Raw genomic sequence first — 21,562 nt, forward strand, 5'->3', positions numbered from 1 at the left:
AATTTTATTGTTCAATCTAAGATTAGACTGGGTCACCATATTGCAATTGGTTGATCATATATTTTGTCTTTAACTTATTTATTTGTTGTTCTTGATTATTCATATTGAATTAAACCGCATATCCTTTAAACCGCGTACAACTTTAATTGTTACTCATTTTTGGATAAACAAAGTTGAAAAATGGTATTTGAAATTTGAAATTGTATTTGGACATGCATTTCACTTGGAAAGATGTTGCACTTTTGTGAGGGGGAGAAAAGATTTTCTAAAATTTTGGAAAAAGTGGTCAAAATCACTTTTTGGTTTTTGAAAAATGCATATTCAAAATATTTTCAAAAAGTTGCAAAATTTCATGAACAAATACATTTTTGAACAGAAAACTTTGAAAAAAGAAAAAAAAATTATGGACAAACGGGGCTTTCATTAGGTACTTGAGCAAATAGAATTTATTTTTAAGGCCAAGATAACATATTGTTGCATGATGTTTAAGTATAAATTAATATATTATTCTACTTTATTTGAGCTACTAAAGTAAATACACAAATATATCGAAGCTATGATATCATATTAAAACACTTTTGTGTGACATAGCTTTTGCCTTTATTATGTTGTCAAATAGGATCAATATCTATCATTTTCAAGAGCGTACTTTTTACAAAATTTTATTTTATAACTCAATCACATAGTCTAATATATTTATGTGATTTTAAATACTCATTGATATAGAATTGAGCGCAATGTATGTATCCTCAAAGTAATCATACTTAAAGTGATATGTGATATAATACTTTTATAATTTCTATAATTATTATATAATTTAATGCAATATAGAATTCGAATAAAAAAATTCTTCCCACGGCTGCCTGCTTAACAACGTAAGTGCGTCGACAAGCCTCTTAAATTTATTTATTGCCAACTCATATAATTAGAAAATACTAATGCTCTTAAATTTATTTATTTATCTTTTGCATTTTTAAAACCTGTTTTTGGAGTCTCAAATAGCTTCAGTAATTTCACAATTCAGTACCCCTTAGTCCCTTACTCAAGGATAAATATTTTGAACCATTTCCTCAATTTTTTTCTCTTACCCTCTCCCTTATTTATTGGAGTAATAAAAGCATTCGCCAAACACATGATTAAAAAAAACAAAAAAAAACTGAGAAGAAAGGTTGCTCAAGTGGTAAGAAAAGGGGAAAAGAAAATCTTGAATTGATATCCACAGATCTGTATCCAACTTACAAACCCAAATTTAAATTAAAAATGAAGGTTTTAAAGTATCAAGTGTAATTAATTTCACTTCTTTCAATTTCTAGCGACTCGTGACCAATTAAAAAGAGGCCTAATTTAAGTTATGATTGACAAGCAAAAGTGTTTCCATGTATATATAAAATCAAATCTCACTCTGAGGTAGATAAACAAAGAAAATCAAAGAAATAGTAAAGTGAAAAACAATTTAGAAAGGCACTCACAAAACCTAGTAAAAGCAATCCTACCACTACAAATACAAATTACAATTCAGAGACCCATATTGGCCAATCTTATTTCAAATCTAAGACTTAACAGCAAATCAATAAAAAAAGAAAAGGGCAACCTAACAAGATAAAGTTACAGCAACAAATGGCCAAACCAAATACACAAAACAGGGATCACCAGTGCACCAGCATTGTATCTAAACGCACCGTTCTTATCTGCCTTTGAATCCGCGACATCGCCGGTGGGACCATCCGTCGGGGAATCCGCCGGAGAAGCAGGCGCCGGCGGGGATTTATGTTTCTTTCCCGCCGGCTTGGGGGACTCAGCGATCGGGGCTGGTGCTGGAGCAGGAGTCGGAGCACCCTTGAACAATTCCTTAGGTTCCAAAACCTTATCAATCGAAAAAATCGCCAACGGCTCTTTATCAATTACAGTTCCTGTAATTTTAGCCGTGTCTATTTTGGTCCTCAATGTAACATCTTGGCCGTCATTTTGAACAACAAAATCGTAATTATTAGCACCGTCAGTAGCTAACGTGTTCATTAAACCGTTACTTGTTCTCAAACTCGACAACGACTGATAAACTGGAACGCCGTGATATTCAAGAACGGACTGTTTCCCGTCAGCAGTTAAGTTCTTGAACTTAGGAGCAAAGTCTTTCATTGCATCGTCGGTTGGGCAAAAAATGGTTAGACCACCTTGGACATTATCCCCGTATGTCTTTTCAGCAGGTGAAGCAAGTAAAATGTCGGCGAAGATTTTGCATCCGTGAGCTGACATTACAGAGGTGAAACTCACTTGGGGTGCTGCTGCCTCTGGAGCAGGAGATTCAGATTTAGCAGCGGAAGGTTTGATTTTACTGATCTCAGTGTTTTGGGTCTCACATGAACAATACGGGAAAAGGACGGCTAGAAAAATAACTAGCGTGGCTATAGTGGATGCCATCTGAAGCGGAAAATGAGAGAGGGGCTTTGGGTACTGTGTAGAGATGGAGTGTGAGTGGTCAGTGAAGTGATGTTTACTGAAGTTAAAAGTGTGTACTTGGGAAGAAGCTAGATCTGAAGTGAATACCTATTTTATTGACCAGTAATGGAACTGTATTTACAGATAATGCCACTCAAGTGGGGTATTGCTGACTAAGCTGGCAGTTGTCCTCGTTCAGGTAACTTGGGAGTGTAATTTTGTCCCAAATTAAAGTAAAAAAGATAGAGTAATGATGATACTAATAATATAGGAGTGTGATTAACTTGTAAATTGAGGACAAAATCTTCATTATAATTACCAACTTTGGGTATTTACTTCAAAGATGTGTACGTCCGATCTATTTGGAACCTGCAAAATGTTTTTACATTTAAAAGCTTAATGACAGGTCATGATAATTTTGATAATTTAACATGTAGAAGCATGATTTGCCTATATGTCATGGCTCGTGATCAAGCTTCAAGAGTAAATGATACTCCCTCCCTCCATTTGATAATTTGGTACCTAATTTTTGAAAAGGCAGGTTTGTATACGGTCAAAATAGAGCTTGTCCTTTCTTATGACCGATCGAAATTAGAAAATAATTAAACGAGGTTCGGGCTCATGTAATGTCGAACCATGATGCAAAGTTAGATCATCAAGCTCATGACCCATAGACCGATCGAGATCGGCTAAGACCGAACAAGATTGAGATCAACCAAGATCGAGACCAAGCTAATGAGGGACTGATCGAGACCGAGATCGACCTAGATCGAAACCGAACAAGATCGTGGCTAACCAAGTAAGGGACCGATCAAGACCGAGATCGGCCTAGATCGAGACCAAACAAAATAGAGATCAAGCAAGATCGAGGAAGGCTTATCGAGCCAAAAGACAAAAAGCCGGAATATCCGTAATAGGGCCCGAATCACGGTGGAAATCCCTGTACATATCAAGAAAAGATTAATTAATTAATCTATCATGGGATTCCCTACTATATTTAGTATTATATTACAAGTAGAACTTTCCTATTATATAAGGGGGGTTTGATCATTTGTAAAAACAGTTTTGACACAATACAAAGCAATACACTACCTTCTTTTAGCTTTCAATATCTTGTTACTCTGTTCATACATCAGTAGAGTTTTCACTTGGTTCGAGGGTGACCAAACTCGAGGGCCAAGGCTAATTCATCCGTTTGATTTGCATTTATTACATTTACAGTTAATATCGATACCCATTTGTGTATTTTCTCAATTTGTACCAATTTATACTACATATTCTTAGGACCGTGTATAAATTCAATTGTTATCCGCTTTTTCGGGTAAACAGTTTGGTGCCCAACGTGGGGCTAAGAATAATAGTGGTTATTTGATACAAATCCCTATAAAACACACTATTTTACACTTGCTCTTGGAAGTATATTTGATTTCAGGTTAAAAATGATGAACTCTCAATTACTGTCCCTACATATCGACAACGAATCTGGCCATCAAGGTGAGAATAACAACGTGGCGCCCGGGGATGAAAGGCCACCCGCTGACCCCGTTGGTACTCGAGTCGTGGATCCAATTGCTATTAATTCACATGTGGCCATCGAAGCGAATCACCATTCTGGTCCCGAAAACAGCATCCAAGGTGGGAACCGATCTGCAGTTCGAAATACCCAAAATATTGGAGAAGACGGGATCAGCCTACGTATGATCTTCGAAATGCTACAAGCTCAACAAGTGGCGATAGCTTAGTTGCAGAGCCAAACACAGGCGCCGAGTAGGGCTGAGCTCGGTCCACCCCAAGAGGTCACTCACAGAACGGGGCCAGCCATGGTAAGGTCAAATGAATAAGAATCGGGGACTAACCCCGAAACCTATAATTCCAGGGTAGACCAAATCCCCGGAGCACCCCCGATACTGAAAAGACTGGATTCAAAGAGGTTCTTGCAAAAGCCTTTTCCTCCAAGCGTGGCCCCGAAGCCGATCCCTAAAAATATTTGTATGCCCTAAATACCGAAGTACAGCGGAACGACTGACCCAAAGGAGCATGTGACCTCTTATACATACGCTATCAAAGGGAACGACCTGGAAGACGATGAGATCGAGTCTGTTTTGCTGAAAACAAATTTGGAAACCCTGTCAAAAAGAGCAATGATATAGTACCATAATCTACCATCTAACTCTATCAATTCTTTTGCCATGCTTGCAGATTCTTTCGTAAAAGCACACGCAGGAGCTATAAAGGTCGAGACTAGGAAGTCGGACCTTTTCACGGTAAAGTAGAAAGATAAGGAGATGCTTAGAGAGTTTTATATCTCGTTTCCAAATGGAACGAATGGACCTACCACCAGTCACCGACGATTGGGCCGTTCAAGCTTTCACCCAAGGACTAAATGAACGAAGCTCAGTGGCTTCACAATAGTTGAAGTAGAACTTGATTGAGTACCCGACTGTTACTTGGCCCGATATACATAATTGATATCAATCGAAGATTAGAGTCAAAGACGACCAGCTTGGGGCCCCTTCCGGATCTATTACCAAAAGGGACATCGATCGAGAACCAAGGTTAAACAGGGATCGATACCTGCCATATATTAGAGATTGTAAGAGCAACAGACCTATGCATAATTCCGTACGAGGTGAAAGGATAAGCGACCGAGGCTAGGGCTCTTGAGGGCTCATAGGAAAGAATGGTTTCGATAGGCATGCCGGACCTAAGGAAGCACCACGACTGTCTGAATATAACTTCAATATTGATGCATCCGCCATCGTATCAGCCATCAGACACATCAAAGACACCAAGTGGTCTCGACCTCTGCAAACCGATTTGGCCCAGATAAATCTCAATCAAGTATGCAAGTATCATGTCACCCATGGCCACAGAATAGAAGATTGTAGGCAGTTGAGAGAAGAAGTAGCCTGGTTATTCAATGAAGGTCACCTTCGGGAGTTTTTAAGTGACCGGGCCAAGAATCATTTTAAAAACAGGGAGTTTAATAGGCAAAACGAGCAAGATGAACCGCAACACATTATTCACATGATCATTGAAGGGATCGATGCACCCCAAGGGCCAGTGTTAAAATGCACTAAGAGGTCGATCATAAGGGAGAAACGATCTCAGGCTCAGGATTACATACCTAAAAGTACCTTGTCCTTCAACGACGAAGACGCAAATGGAATCATGCAACCCCATAACGATACACTAGTAATATCTGTATTCATGAATAAAACTCAAGTTAAGCGTATGTTAATTGATCCAGGTAGTTCGGCCAACATTATTCAATCGAGGGTCATAGAATAACTCGGTCTACAAGACCAGGTTGTGCCCAGGGCCCTAGTGCTAAACGGATTCAACATGGCATGCAAAAATACTGAGGGCGAGATAACTTTGCTAGTAAACGTGGCAGGGACCATTCAAGAGACAAAGTTCCATGTGATTGAAGGTGACATGAGGTATAACGCCCTTTTCGGAAGGCCATGGATCCACAACATGAGAGCAGTACCCTCGACCCTTCATCAGGTTCTAAAATTCCCAACACCAAAGGGAATTAAGCCAGTCTACGGGGAGCAGATCGCCGCAAAGGAAATGTTTGCCATTGACAAAGTGATTTCGATATCGTCATTTTCATCAACGAAGGGGTCAAATTCAAACAAAAAAATAGAAGGCCAAATAGCAATCGCAAACGCCGGCCTCGACCCAACTTGGGAAGCATAGGACTGACGAGGATGATGATTATAGGGTCCCTCAATCCTTCATAGTCCCCGACAATTCCGATACCACCAAATCGACTGTCGAAGAGCTGGAGCAAATCATACTAATCGAACGTCTACCCGAACAAAAGGTATACCTGGCACGGGGTTAAATCCTGAGCTTAGGAAAAAGCTTATTCAATTTATTATAGCTAACATGGATTATTTCGCTTGGTCCCATCTTGACATGATAGGGATCCCACCGGAAATCACTACTCATAAACTAAGCTTGGACCCAAAGTTTCACCCGGTGAAGCAAAAAATGAAGACCCTAATCCGAGGTCAAACATGCTTTCGTCAAAGACGGGGTAACCAAGCTTCTTAAAATATGGTCCATTCGTGAAGTAAAATACCCCAAATGGTCAGCAAACGTAGTAGTAGTCCCTAAAAAAGGAAAGAAAGTTAGAATGTGTGTAGATTAAAAGGATTTAAATAAAGCATTCCCCAATGATTCTTTCCTTTGCCTAATATCGATCGCATGATCGATGCCACGTCAGGCCACGAGATCCTTAGTTTTTTCGATACCTATTCCGGGTACAATCAAATACAGATGAACCCGGATGATCAGGAAAAGACCTCGTTCATCACTAAATATGGTACCTACTGCTACAATGTAATGCCATTTGGATTTAAAAATACTGGTGCCACTTACTAACGCCTAGTAAATCGATTGTTCGAAGAACAAATAGGAAAATCTACGAAAGTTTACATTGATGATATGCTAGTTAAGTCCCTGTGAGCAGAGGACCATTTGAAGCACTTGCAGGAAACTCTCACTATATTAAGAAAATATAACATGAAGTTGAACCCAGAAAAATGGGGTCGGATCAGGCAAATTTCTCGAGTTCATGGTATCCAACCGAGGAATCAAGATTAATCCCGACAAGATCGAAGCTATCGATGGTATCACGATGGTAGACAGCGTAAAAGTTGTGCAGAGATTAACCGGGCACATGGCCGCCCTGGGTCGATTCATCTCGAGGTCCTCCGATAAGGGCCATTGGTTTTTCTCATTGCTAAAGAAGAAAAATGATTTCACATGGACCTCGAAATTCTAGTATTCCTTGGAAGAGCTTAAACGATACCTATCGAACCTGCCGTTACTTGACACACCAAGGGAGGACGAACAACTTTGCTTATATTTGGCAGTATCGGAGGTAGCAGTAAGTGGAGTCCTAGTCCGAGAAGAACGAGGTACGCAATTCCCTATTTATTACGCCAGTCGGACCTTAGGTGAGGCCGAGACTAGATATCCCCACCTAGAAACATTAGTGCTCGCTTTGATAAGCGACTTTAGGAAAGTAAAACTGTACTTTCAATATCACCCCATATGTGTTATAACAACTTATCCACTTCAAAATATTTTGCATAAACCCGAGCTTTCAGGGCGGTTGGCCAAATGGGTCGTAGAAATCAGCGGGTACGATATTGAATATCGACCCCGAACGACAATTAAGTCCCAAATCTGGGTAGACTTCGTAGCTGACTTCACACCGGCCCTAGTACCCGAAGTTGAGAGAGAGCTATTGATAAATTCGGGTACGATCTCAGGAGTCTGGACCCTCTTCACGGACGGTGCTTCGAATGCGAAAGGGTCCGGACTCGGTATCATACTAAAACCTCCCATAGGCAGCGTGGTTAGACAATCTATTAGAACTGTGAAATTGACTAACAATGAGGCCGAATATGAGGCTATGATTGCAGGTCTTGAACTAGCCAAAGGCTTAAGAGCGGAGGTGATCGAAGCCAAATGCGACTCCCTCCCCGTGGTAAATTAGGTTAACGGGACCTTCGAAATTAGAGAAGAATAAATGCAAAGATACTTAGATAAGTTATAAGTAACTTTACACCAATTTTAAGGAGTAGACTTTGCAACACATGCCTCGAGATAAGAATAGCGAGGCAGATGCCCTCGCGAGCTTGGGGTCATCGGTCGAGGACAACGAGCTCAATTCGGGGGCCGTCATGCAACTGATGAGGTCAATAATCGAAGAAGGTCACGCCGAGATAAATTCTACAAGCTTGACTTGGGATTGGAGAAATAAATATATAGAGTATTTGAATACCGAAAAACGTCCCTCGAATCCGAAAGAATCGAGGGCCATGCGCACAAAGGCAGCACGAATCGCTTTGTCTGAAGATGGAACCTTGTTCAGAAGAATGTTCGATGGTCCATTAGCGATATGTTTGGGACCGAGAGACACCAAGTATGTTCTGAGGGAAGTTCACGTGGGCACTTACGAAAATCATTCCGGTGCCGAATCATTGGTTTAAAAGGTAATCAGAGCGAGCTATTACTGGATTGATATGGAAAAAGATGCGAAAGAGTTTGTTCGAAAATGTGACAAATGCCAAAGGCATGCACCAATGATTCACCAACCCGGGGAACCGCTCCATTCGATTTTGTCACCATAGTCATTCATGAAATGGGGAATGGACATCATTGGCCCTCTTCCACGGGCACCAGGTAAATCTCAATTTATTTTATTTATGACTGACTATTTTTCTAAATGGGTTGAAGCACATGCCTTCGAGAAAATTAGGGAAAAAGAGGTCATCGACTTCATTTGGGATTACATCATATGTCAATTCTAGATGCCATCCGAAATTGTGTGTGATAACGGAAAACAGTTTGTCGGGAACAAAGTGATCAAATTCCTCGAAGATCATAAGATTAAAAGAATCCTATCAATGCCTTATCATCCTACCGGAACGGACAAGCCGAATCGACCAAAGAACCATTATCCAAAATCTTAAGATGAGGCTAGCCGACGCCAAAGGGAAGTGGAAGGAAATCTTGCCCGAAGTTCTTTGCGCATACCGCACAACTTTGAAGTTTAGTACTGGGGCTACCTCATTTTCATTGGTTTATGAAGCCAAAGCTCTAATACCTGTCGAAGTCGGGGAACCGAGTATCCGGTTTCGATATGCGACAGAGGAATCAAATAACGAGGCTATGAATACGAGTCTAGAACTATTGAACGAAATGCGTGAAGCCACCCTCGTTTGATTGGCCGCCCAAAAGAAACGAATCGAGAGATACTACAATCGAAGAGCCAATCTTCGATATTTTAACATCGGGGATTTAGTGTTAAGAAAAGTCACCCTCAACACCCGAAACCCCAATAAAGGAAAATTGAGTCCGAATTGGGAAGGACCGTACCAAATCCTCGAAATCACCGGAAAAGGGTCATACAAGCTCGGAACGATGAACAGGGAACAACTGCCGAGCAATTGGAATATATCTCACCTAAAACGGTACCACTGTTAAGGTACGCCCTTTTTTCATTCTGTTCATATTTTTAACACTTGCAGATGGTCGACACAAAACGACGATGGAATTATTCAGTGAACGGGATGAAGTCTTTTAGGTCTGAAAGCACGTGTTGCACTCATTTTTCCTCAGACTGATGTTGTCCCAAATGGGTTTTTCAGCGAGGTTTTTAACGAGGCAACAATGAAAATGTGCTAACTTAGAATCAAACCTGATTACGAATTGGCACCAAAGATCAATACAAAAGTATCCAAGGTTCCTTTGCAATCAACCTCAAATACTGGAGGGGGGGGGGGTACCCTCGAATATGCACTAGCGAGAAACTACGTCATGAAGGAAGGGTCTCGATTGACAGAATTTGTTGTAAGGGCCAAACGGTTAAAATGAGTCGTGCCCACGTAGATCGTTCGAACCCTGACATAAAACATGTATGCATGTATGATTGTTTCGATCTAGAATAAAGAAAAGTATTTTCTTGCAATCGTCCTATGTGTAAAAATTTGTTATCTTTACACCTCAAAGTGTTTCGTACTTCCGAAAAAGCCTAAAGGCAAACACATAAATACAGTACGAATGACCATCCCCTCACTCGAGGATTGCCGTCCGACTCGAATGGCCTAAGCCATCTGGCCTCTGCAGAAAAATACCTAATAAGTAACTCTCTGAATACTAAAAGTCACGGCCATCCCACTCGGGGACTATTGTCTCGGGGAAGCCCGGGTAAAACGGGACAATAAGCCCAACGGGTAACTCCCGAACTAAAAGGTTGTGGCTAATCTAACACGGCTCGGAGACGTCCGAAATCTGTGACAAAACTAGGCCTTCAAAAATCATCCATTCACAACCGGTTCTAAAGGCTACCCTCGGCAAAATCTCAAACTTAAAACGTTTTTCGAGAAAACTTCGATAACATCGAACCCTCGAACACAACCTTATTCTTCGCCAGAAAAGAAATAAAAGCAAGGTTTGTTCGAACCCTCGAACACAACCTTATAGTTTCATACTAAGGCATTTTCAACCTTTGTAAATACAAATAAAGCAAGGGAAAAATACGAGAGCCGAACGGAAAAGAAAAAGCCTTATATTTATATATAATAGTTTTTTACAAAGGCCAAATCGGCCTAAAAACAAAAATTTAAAACGGCCAAAAACAGGCCTTGGAAGAAAATATAAAAGAAAAAGTGAAAAAATCCTAAGATGCTTGGTCTTCATCGGAGGTCGCGTCTCCATCCTCGGGATCTCCTGTGTCTTCAGATTCACTCGAACTATCGGAGTCTTCCTCAGGGAAGGCCAGCTTCTGGGCCCTGGCTTCCTCTACTCTGGCATTTTCGATCTTAGCCATGACATGGAAGCCCTGGGCCTGAACTTCCTCAAGGGCTTCCCTTCGAGCTAGCCATTTTGCATGTTCGACCATGCCCTTGGCCTTGGCTTGGTTGGTTTTGATATCCTCCCTAAACTGGGCCACTTTAGCATCAACATTTTTGTTGGCCACGACCACCTCGGATCTGGCCACTTCGAGTTCATTGGCCAAGCTTGCATTATCAGAAACGGCCAAATCCAACCGAGACTGAAGCTCTTTGATCTTTTCAACCTGCACCGAGGCTTTCTCTTTTGCAGCTTAGAGCTGGGCCTCGGCCGAGTGCAACTGAGCTTGGACGGTATCCTTTTTCGAGGCAAGAATGTCCATATTCTTTTTAAACTCTTCCTCCTCGGCCTGTATCGTATTCACCTGCGTCGGGAGCTATCCGATTTGTTCGAGCCTCTGTCTGACCTGCAAAATCGAATCGTTAGTAATCATCTCCAATTCATCTTTACTATCATGAAGCACTCGAAATACCTGCTCAGCCATCTCGGCATGCTCATCCCGAGCCATTACCAAATATGCCTGAAGCTTCTCACCGAGAAGCTTGTAGGTGTCACTCTTCTTAGTGAGGCCACGAACCTCAGCCTCATGCTCCTCCCGAACTCGGAGGAAAGCCTCGTGATGTAACACCGAAACCTACAAACAAGGAAAAAGATGTTAGAATTATCTATAACTCTAAGTATAGAAGAAATAATTAAAAGTACCCTCGAAGTTACCCGATTCAGACCATGTTGGGCCTCGTTGAAAAGGCAAGCGGATCCTACCGCATCCATCACAGCTTGGTCATCCTCGGACACCAAGGACCGAAGGTAACTAGCAATCCCCACAGAAGGAGTAAAGACTCGAGCATCCTCTGGGACCAAAAGCACTATCTTCCTCCTATGATCGGGGTTGACACTCGGGGTCGGGAATTGGTCTACCAGTTTGGGGCTCGATGAAGATCTGATAGTTCCCGATGACGGTACTTTCTTCGGTATCGATAATTCGCCAAACCCGCTAATATCCTCCGAAGCAGCGGATTCGAGCCCATCCAAAAAGCCATGTATATCAGTCTCCCCCCTGAATAACATGTTGGCCTCATGGATCATAACATCTGAAATTTGAGGGGATCCCGAAATATCAGCCATCTAGAGCTCGTCCATAGAGATATTTTCTGCTGCCCATGAAGCCTCGCCCCCGATATTCCCTTCAACCATCTCGTCTTGGGACGGAGTGGCCTCAACCCTTCCTGGTTCAGGAACTACAGTTAGAGCCCCCTCACCTACCTCCTCAGATTTGGAGGATTTTTGTATCAATATATTGGCCCGCACACGGGCCACAAGCGAAGTGATATTTTTCTCCTCTTCTTCTTCAGACTCATCCCTCAATCGGCGAATGGAGTCCGAGGTCATAGCATTGGTATTCCCCTTTGGCTTGCGAGACCTCCTTTCCAGTTTTTTCTTTTCCGAGCCTGGGGAGCTTGGAGCCCTTTTTCTCTTGTTATCCTTAGCCTGCTTCAGAGCAGGTAGTTGGGGAGGGACTTCTTCGTCACCATATGGGGGTCTCATCACGACGTCCTTCCCGAGCCCTAAAAAATAAAAAAGATAATCAATTTTGTGAAATAAACCTAAAACGATAAATCGATCTAAGGGAGAAACTTACTGTGATTGCGGGCCTCCCATCGACCCTTTGAAGTTCTATCCAAGCAGGCTCAGAGTATGTTTTTTGTGACACCAGGCCCTAGACCTATTGCTTGAGTCCTGAAATCGGTTCCGGCATTTGGGCCACAACTGCAACATCAAAAATATAATTAAAGAAAGAAGGCAAGAAGTAAAATATCAAAAAGAAATATCCAAAGCGAGGTAATACTTACGATGCATGTTCCATTTCTCAGGAAATGACATATCTTCGGCAGGGATCAGGTCCAAAGTCTTTATTCGGACAAATCGGCCCATCCAACCTCGGTCAGGGTTTCATCTATGCTCGAGAATGGGGCTTTGGTGTCTCGGCGAGCAAGCTTAATCAGCCCCCTCGATAGAGTCGGGGACTGTAAAAACGCATGAGGTGATCGAGGGTGAAAAGGCACCCCTTGATCTTACTTGAAAAGAATCGAAGGAGAATCACTATTCTCCAAAAATAAGGGTGGATCTAGCCGAGGGTCACATCGTATCTCTTGCAGAAGGCAACAATGACAGGGTCTAAGGGACTTATCGTGAAAGGGTAAGTGTAAACACTTAGGAACCCCCTCCATGTGTGTAGTGATCTCTTTCTTGGGAGACGAGACCACCACATGTTTTTGTCCCAATTATATTCCTCTTTAACTTTTTCGAGGATTTTCTCGGTGATTGAGCACATGTACCTCGAGACTGGCTCAGAGACTGTTGGGCACCCTACCGGAACAAATTCCGTAGGGAGGGGCTCCGCCGCAGCCTCACCACCGGCGGGTTGTGATGAAGAAGCGTCCTTTTTTTGCGGCACTATTTTGGAGGTTTTTGCCATTGATGAATGAAGAAACGTGAACTAAGATGATATGTGGATTGGTTAGGAGAAATTTAGATGTAGAAACTATGGAGCAAAGAGAGCTTTTGAATGAGAAACAAGAATAAAGAAATGTTTGAAGTGTATAGGATTGAATAGAAAAGCTAGGGTTTTTATAGGTTGATGGAGACGGTTCGAAACCAGTAGTGGCCGACCAGCAATTGATGGGAATTACATGCCTTGGTAACTGGACCGATGAGACGTTTCGTCGTATGCGTCATGATCGGGCTCGTCGCTTACGTCATCATCCATCGAGTCGGGGTTTCGGAAATTCATATCGTTTCTCGCCATTTTCCTTCCGAGAAACGAGGGGACTATCTGTATATTGTCAAAATAGAGTTTGCACTTTCGTATGACCGATCGAAATTGGAAAATAATTAAACGAGGTTCGGGATCATGTAATGTCAAACCATGTAATGTCGAACCATGATGCAAAGTTAGATCGCCAAGCTCATGACCCATAGACCGATCAAGATCGACCAAGACCGAACAAGATTGAGATCAACCAAGATCGAGACCAAGCTAATGAGGGATCGATCGAGACCGAGATCGGCCTAGATCGAAACCGAAAAAGATTGAGGCCAAGCTAGGAAGGGACCAATCGAGACCAAGATCAGCCTAGATCGAGACCAGACAAAATAGAGATCGAGCGAGATCGAGGAAGGTTTAACGAGCCAAAAGATAAAAAGCCGAAATATCCGTAATGGGGCCCGAATAACAGCGAAAATCCTGGCACATATCAAGGAAAGACCAATTAATTAATCTATCACGAGATTCCCTACTATATTTAGTAATATATCACAAGTAGGACTTCCCTACTATATATGGGGGGTTTGATCATTTGTAAAAATAGTTTTGACACAATACAAAGCAATACACTACCTTCTTTCAGCTTTCAATATCTTGTTACTTTGTTCATACATCAGTAGAGTTTTCACTTGGTTCGAGGGTGACCAAACTCGAGGGCCAAGGCTAATTCATCCGTTTGGTTTGCATTTATTACCTTTATAGTTAATTTCGATACCCATTTGTGTATTTTCTCAATTTGTACCAATTTATACTATATATCCGTATAACCGCATATATATTCAATTGTTATCCGCTTTTTCGGGTAAACAAGGTTTTAAGAATTTATGGCCTAAAACAATCAGTCTATTAAGAGTAAAACATTAAAAGTGTAAGTCAAATTATTTTTAAACCTTTTTTTATTGTAAAACAATATCACGTAAACAATGTACTTTGATTATTTAAATCATCCCGTAACAATAAGTAATTATACTAGATAATATTATATGTTTTGGTATAACTATATATGTAAAATTGATTTAAATCTTTAATATGTTTGTTTACTTTATGCTTAATATTTTAATTAAATAAAATAAAAATAATAATAAAAGTCTCTTACGATAAATATTTAAGTTTATTTTTCACTTTAAAGGAATTATAAGACCTTGTTACTATCTTTTTTGGTAATTTGACACTCAAAAGCATTTTTTAAAAAGATTGGCCAACCACAATTTGTTTACCAAATATTGCAAAAAGTACTTCTTAAATGAATTGACCAAACACAAACTGTTTTTTTTTCAAAAGTACTTCTGGAAAAAAGTACTTTTCAAAATAAGCCGATTGGCAGCTTGGCCAAACGGGCTCTTAGACTCTTAAAGTCTGTTTGGCCAAACTTCTAAAATCAGCTTATTTTGAAAAATAATTTTCTCAAAAGTACTTTTCGTGATAAGCAGTTTGTGTTTGACTAATTAATTTATAAATCACTTTTGAGCAGTAATTAGTGTTTGACCAAACACTTTTGAGCTAGAAAAATATTTTTGGAGAGAAGCTACTTTTTCTGCTGCTTCTCAAAAATACTTTTTTTTGCTTTCTAAAAGCTTGGCCAAACACCTCAATTTTTTTTTTAAAAGTACTTTTAACCCCAAAAAAAAAAAAAAAAAAGAATTGGCCAAACAGGATATTACTCATATTCTGTCATCACAAAGACAAGGAAATACAGAAATATCCTATTGTAGATTTCTACAAAGCTGCCCGTTGTTTTCTGTGATTATTAACCGGAATCACTTCAAAGATAGCACCGAAACTTGAATATGTGAATATGTGATAGAGAGGAAAATAATATTCAATCCGATCCACAATAAGTAATAATTTTACCTTTGACACACTCATTAAGAAAATACGAACTCCTAAAAAAAAAATATATTCACTAAATTAACCTTAATTAATTGTTACCTTGATATATTGGAATATATAAATAAGGATAAATTTTTGAAAGAATAAAATTAATTATTTCTTGATTATGTAAATTAACATTTTGATTAAAAATAAAAAGATAAAATAATCACTTATTATGAACCGGAGAGAATATTTAATAAAAATTGTTTTATCGGATACTCTCGTTATACAAACAAGAGAGAGCAAACCCACCCACCCAAGAAATAAGAGGAAAAAAAGTAGTCGTAGTTGGCATGTCCCAGTAATATGGTGCCACGTGAATCAGCAGGGAAGACAGTGATGCATCAGCCACGAGTCCACCGACAGGTTATAAACACCGGGTCACCGAACCAAGTGATGATTAAAGATTAGATTGTAACGCCCAATATTTATATACTATATATACATCTTAATATATATATATATATATATATATATATATATATATATATATATATATATGACCTTTTAGGTTTGAAGCTAATAATAATAATACATGTTAAATTTTGGACAAAATCTTCTTAACACCTATGCAGAGTAAATACATGTCTGTTCTTTTGACATATATATCAGACGAAACAGCAATTCAATCAGCATTGCAACTGAAATAGTACTAATGGAACATTAATAAATTTGTGTGACGCGTATTTCAAGTGTAATAAGAATTACTTATTTTTCACTAACAAACTTTCACTAACACCTATGCAGAGTAAATAATGTGATTTAAGGATGAACAAAATCAAAAGAACAATAGACAAAAATAGTTAAAAAGCAGTAAAGTCTTCTTCAACGGAGGAGGGATGGTGGTTGATAGCATCAATTTTAGTGGGATTAAAAGAGTTGATTCGAGTTCCCCCTTGAGGATGATATTGATCCCTTATTTCTACAGCTGTTGGATGTGTCCAACAACCCCACTAAAAGGGAGGAGCAGCTGAGAAGGGGATAGAACTGCATCCTTAGTTCTTAGGAGTTTGTTGAGGTCTACGGTGTGTTCAGTCAAACTAGACGATGCATAGGCACGATGACCACACTGGTAAACTGATGCGGTGTGAGCATACTAGTTGGGCTTAGGTGTGGCATTTCACTGTTGTTAGGCCAGACCCAGACCAACTTGGCTCCGCAACAATCTAATGTATCCACTAGAGAAGTTGCTTTATCTAATGATGCAAGAAGAAAGAGGAAATCCGTTGAACTGAGAAGCTAACACACATAATTCTGGTTGTGTGACAAGAGGACGAAAGCTATGTTACTCGGACTCTTCAAAAATGTTGTTGGGTGTGTGTCAGATCCTCCAAATTTAGTGCATTTTTGGAGGATCCGACACGGGTGCGGCAGCACTTTTGAAGAGTCCGAGCAACATAGGACGAAAGTACCTATTGCAGTTTATAGAATGATTTCATTACTTAAGAAGCTCATGCACGGAGGAATAGAACCGGCTATGGTAACTACTTGGAAAATATGTCCTTCTTAATGGTTGACCACATGAAGAATGATGCTCACATATGAGAAACACAATACCAAAACCAAGCAAAGAGCTTCCACCAAATGGATAACTTTGTCTTCTCACCAGCTCCATATTCATATCAACAAAGCTCACAAAAAGAGTTGGGGTCGTTTCGTTCCAAAATAGGTTATCTAGGGATTAACAAACCCAAGATTATAATCCTGGGATTGTTATCCCACCTCCAATGTGGGATAGTTAATACAAAGATTTTGGTATAAAATTTATACCGGTATTAGCTAATAACCATAACCGAACATGGGATAAATGTAATCCCAAATTCTATCCCGGGATTAGTATTCTAATCCCGGTAACCAAACGACCCCTTAAAGTAAAAGGGAACATAGCACAGGCATTCTATTAAAACTCACAAATTATTGACAAAAGATTCTCACTTCACTTTAGACGGAACAAAAGAATGAAACTACAGTAAGCCAGAACAGGGGCAAAAGATGAATAGTTGGCATAAACATGAGAATAATCAGCAAAGTAATGACTCCATGTTCTACCAATTATGCTGAAGGAAGCAAAAGTCTCCAACGTTGAATGCTATACATAAGTAAAGATATTTATGCTAGCCTTGAGCTGAATAATAACCATATAACTTAGAAAGGATAATAAACAGGAAATGGGGTTTGACCGGCATAAGACTGCGTCCTTAACACAAAAATCCATGATTTTCTGGTTCCTAAATGCCCACAATATTATGTTCAGTATGCATGGCTGGTAACGCTACATTGAAAGTCGATTTTACCACTAGCATTTTAGGGTAAATAATCAGGCATCTTGAGTTCACCAGTTCATCATAGTCTGCAGACAAAGCCATATTATTAATGTATAAGGTGAATTTTATCTATAGCTTCCAGAGCAGTTTGACAGTAGTATGTATTTCACCAAAAGGGAAGCTGAAGGTGAAGAACCTAAAGCATCAATATAACTATATGATGAAGTAACACTTGATGTCAACCTTTTGCAAAGCTCCACATGTTTTCCCTTTCAAAGACAAGACAAAACACTTAATTAAAAATCATGATACAACTAACAAATCTCTTATGGTTTAGGAGGATCATGAATTTATTCCTTAAGCATCAATATAACTATATGATGAAGTAACATGTTACCTTACCCAAACAAATAGATGAAGTAACATGTCACCTACAAATGGGGATTGAATTACCTACGTATGAAAAAATGATATTACTTGTTGATGATATCAAAACCTCCGTGGCACTCAATGGCGTGGAATCGAGGTCCATGAAGCACAAATGAAACCATAGAAGCTCAGAGTTCAAGTCCTTGCACATGCAATAAAGTTAGGTGGTTTCTTCTTGCTGCCTAAATCTTAGTGGACAGAGTTACACAATGTCAATATTGGTGTGACAATTTAGGTACCCGGTGAAATAGCTTAAGGGTATGCAAGTTGGTCTTAATGGAAATAAGAAAATATCATTACCTCTGTGTGTGTGTTTGTTATGGGAGATAGATAGGAAAAAAGTTTCCAATTCCATCACATGAATTTACATATGCACATTTAGAAACAGCAGAATTATATGTATAAACAAGTTTATCATGGTGAAATCTCAATAAAGACAAAAAATAAAGGAGCATAAGCATTTACTTCCGAACGAAATACCGTAGCTATTATTTGTCAACTAAAGCAAAAATAATAAAGTGTACAAAGAGGAACCTCGTTCGTTCATAGCACTTGCCTATCAGCAGCTTCAGCAACAATAGGCAACCTAGGAAGCTGACCCAACAAGCAAGAAGAAGAACCATAAACTAAAGACACCAAAAGGAACAAAAACACAGTGCTATCAAAGCTCATCATCAAATCCAAGCCCAACCCATCTTTTGGATTAAAACTCCTCTCCAAAAGATCAGGAAATATGAGAAGCACATCAAGAACAATAGCCTGCATGGTATTGAACCTCACATACCTACTGAAATTGTTATTTCTTACAACAACAAAGTAAAGGGTAAAGAAAATTAGCAACCCATTAAGTGGGAAGCTCTTGAAAACCCTTATAGCTGGGACTAAAGGTTGAATAAGGGTTTGGATTGGAGCAAACTGTGTGATGACATATTTCCCATACTGAATACCGTCAAAAAAAGGGTAGAAGTAAGTGATGGCGGAGATTAAACGATCTGGGCCATCTGCAGAGTCATTGTTCTTAGATTGAGCTCGAATTGTAGGCCTTTTTGGGTATATGACTAGTGTTCTTTTGGGTTTCAGTACAAGAAATGGTTGGGAAGTAAAGAGGGAGGGTGTAATATTGGTGGATAAAAGATGGGTGATGGCCATCCTGTGAATTGAGAATTTTGAATTTTTGAGGATGGCCAACTGATATTTTGCTTTCGGGGAAAAGAAGAAAAATGGGAATTGGATTGGAGGATTTATAAGTGATTTTTTTCCAACAGTCAGTTGAGAAAATCTTGAATTGCATTCTGGGTCGGGTTATATCGATTCGGATCCAGATACCCTAAGCCAATGGAACCATCAGTTCACCAGTGCTAAAAATCAGCTCAACTGTACTTCCAATTCACAACCCGAACTAATTAATTGACTCATTACAATTTACTCCCCCCACACTCAATTTTGTTTGTCTAATTTTATTTTGCACCCTTTTTAAGAAAGAATTAGTTAAATATATGTTTTACTAAATTATCCTTATTAGTAGTATTTTGAAAATTTTAAATTAGACTAATAGTACTCCAATTAGTTTGGAAATAGTTACTTAATGTTCTTTCTTGATTTGCTAATGTTGAAAAGTAAAAAATAATTTGTCTTTTAGTATATTGGACAAGTAAAAATACAGGGAATACATTTTTTTTGTAGTTCATATCAACTTATTGCAACACGACTCATATATTTGGTTTTTTTTTTTTTTGCGAAATTCAAATAGACAATTTTTAAAATAAATAATGATTAAACAAAAATAGACGAAAAGAAAAGAACAAAAAATCCATTATAATATTGATCATTGTGTTAGTAAAGAGTACTTTGCTTTGAAATAAAAGAAAAACTATTATTCCCTCTGTCCCAATTTATGTGAAGAGTTCAGAGTACAAGGTCAAACCATATAATTTTCAATTTGATTAATTAAGTGAGGCTATGGTGCGTTTTAAACGAGTTGAGAGAGATATTAAGATTCCCGCATAACTAAAGGTCCTAATGGGCAAAAAGGACCTATTTCACGGGGGATTTTATGTATTTTCCCTTTAGTTAATGTAGGACATACTTAGTATTTTGAACCAACTAGAGGCATAAGACGAGCTAAAGTGATTTCTATGTCTGCTTACATTTTTTATCCATTTGCATGAAAATACTGTCTAGAAATATTTTTCACCAAGTGGATCTAAGTAAACAACGTCCTATTAAAATCTCTCCCTAAGGTTCTTATAGCACATCTCTTCTTAGCAGATGACCTATGATACAATTCGAGATAAATAAAATAACGAAATATGAAAATAATAAAAATTAAAGCAAAACTAATGATAGGTTTAATTAAAATAATCAAAAATAGTCTGAATAATAAAATACAGAAGGAAAATCTAGAACCCTAAGTGAATGTCTCAAGCAACAATCGAAAAACTATTCGTCGCCTCCCAAGAATGGCAAATTAGAAACCCTAGATATAAAGAAAGGAGAAGAAGATTACCCTCAAGAAACCAATTCTTGAAAACATGTAATCCAAAGTCGAACTCAAACCAAGAGGTTCCAAATCTCTCTAAGAGTTTTCTTATGTCAAAATATGTTAAGTGGCTAATGAAATAACCCTAGGCTATTATAAATACCCAATGGGTAAAATAGAAAAAGTTTCAAAGTTAATTTTCCAAAAAAACTCGCTATGCCAATCGTAACCCAAACCGTAACACACAGCTGAACCGTGTTGAATTCCAAAAGCTTATTTTCTTCAGCTCTTCAGGCCCCTCTTGAACCGTAGTCAACGATTGGTGAAACTATGTCACACGATTTGACTTGGGGTCTTAATTCTTCAATTCTCAAAACTCAAAATATGGTATTCTTTGCATGAATCCTCTAAGTGACTCTCCAAATATCTTCTAGTCAATTGTTAAAGATCATGCAACTCCTCAGCGTGCATCCCTGGGGCGTTCTTGGACTTGGAGCGAGTCAACAGTCCACTAGATACTTCGGGGTCATCTTCAATATTCTCCGCTCTACCCGGGCTATCTAGGGTCGTATCAATCCCTCCCTCTTGAAAAGGATTCGTCGATAAATCCAACATATCTGCACCAAAAGGAGATAAATCAGAAATATTAAATGTTGCACACACCTTAAACTCGCCTGGGAGATCCAACGTGTACGCATTGTCGCCAATCTTCTCAAGAACTTGGTATGGACCATCTCTACGAGGATGCAACTTCGACTTGCGTTTATCAGGAAATCGTTCCTTCCTCAAGTGAATCCAAACCCAATCACCAGGTTTGAAAATAACCTGTTTTCTTCCTTTATTAGTTCAATTGGCAACCTTTTCATATGTCTTCTCCAA

At 39.2% G+C, this 21,562-nt stretch overlaps 2 protein-coding genes across 3 annotated transcripts; both read right to left on the reverse strand.

The window, feature by feature from the left end:
* Positions 1–1,355: 1,355 nt before the first annotated feature.
* LOC107821223 (fasciclin-like arabinogalactan protein 1) lies at positions 1,356–2,513 on the reverse strand. The gene has a single exon (XM_016647645.2). The coding sequence runs from the start codon at positions 2,416–2,418 to the stop codon at positions 1,606–1,608; it is 813 nt and encodes a 270-aa protein (XP_016503131.1). The 5' UTR covers positions 2,419–2,513; the 3' UTR covers positions 1,356–1,605.
* A 14,980-nt stretch (positions 2,514–17,493) lies between these two features.
* LOC107821224 (protein TIC 20-v, chloroplastic-like) lies at positions 17,494–19,429 on the reverse strand. 2 transcript variants are annotated; one of them, XR_001656093.2, is made up of 3 exons: positions 18,739–19,429; positions 17,972–18,044; positions 17,494–17,861 (listed from the first exon to the last, which is right to left on the reverse strand). XR_001656093.2 is itself a non-coding variant. In XM_016647647.2 (2 exons), the coding sequence occupies exon 1, from the start codon at positions 19,351–19,353 to the stop codon at positions 18,748–18,750; it is 606 nt and encodes a 201-aa protein (XP_016503133.1). In that variant the 5' UTR covers positions 19,354–19,429; the 3' UTR covers positions 17,494–17,861; positions 18,739–18,747. The 2 variants fall into 2 exon arrangements, 1 of the variants encoding a protein (XP_016503133.1); XM_016647647.2 differs by lacking the exon at positions 17,972–18,044.
* Between the last annotated feature and the right edge of the window lie 2,133 nt (positions 19,430–21,562).

This window comes from Nicotiana tabacum, chromosome 21 (assembly GCF_000715075.1).
Source record: "Nicotiana tabacum cultivar K326 chromosome 21, ASM71507v2, whole genome shotgun sequence".
In the NCBI taxonomy this organism is placed as follows: Eukaryota; Viridiplantae; Streptophyta; class Magnoliopsida; order Solanales; family Solanaceae; genus Nicotiana; species Nicotiana tabacum.

Coding starts and splice junctions, on each gene's coding strand:
- LOC107821224 (XM_016647647.2), bottom strand. CDS start 19,353: ATGGCCATCACCCATCTTTTATCCACCAATATTACACCCTCCCTCTTT.
- LOC107821223 (XM_016647645.2), bottom strand. CDS start 2,418: ATGGCATCCACTATAGCCACGCTAGTTATTTTTCTAGCCGTCCTTTTC.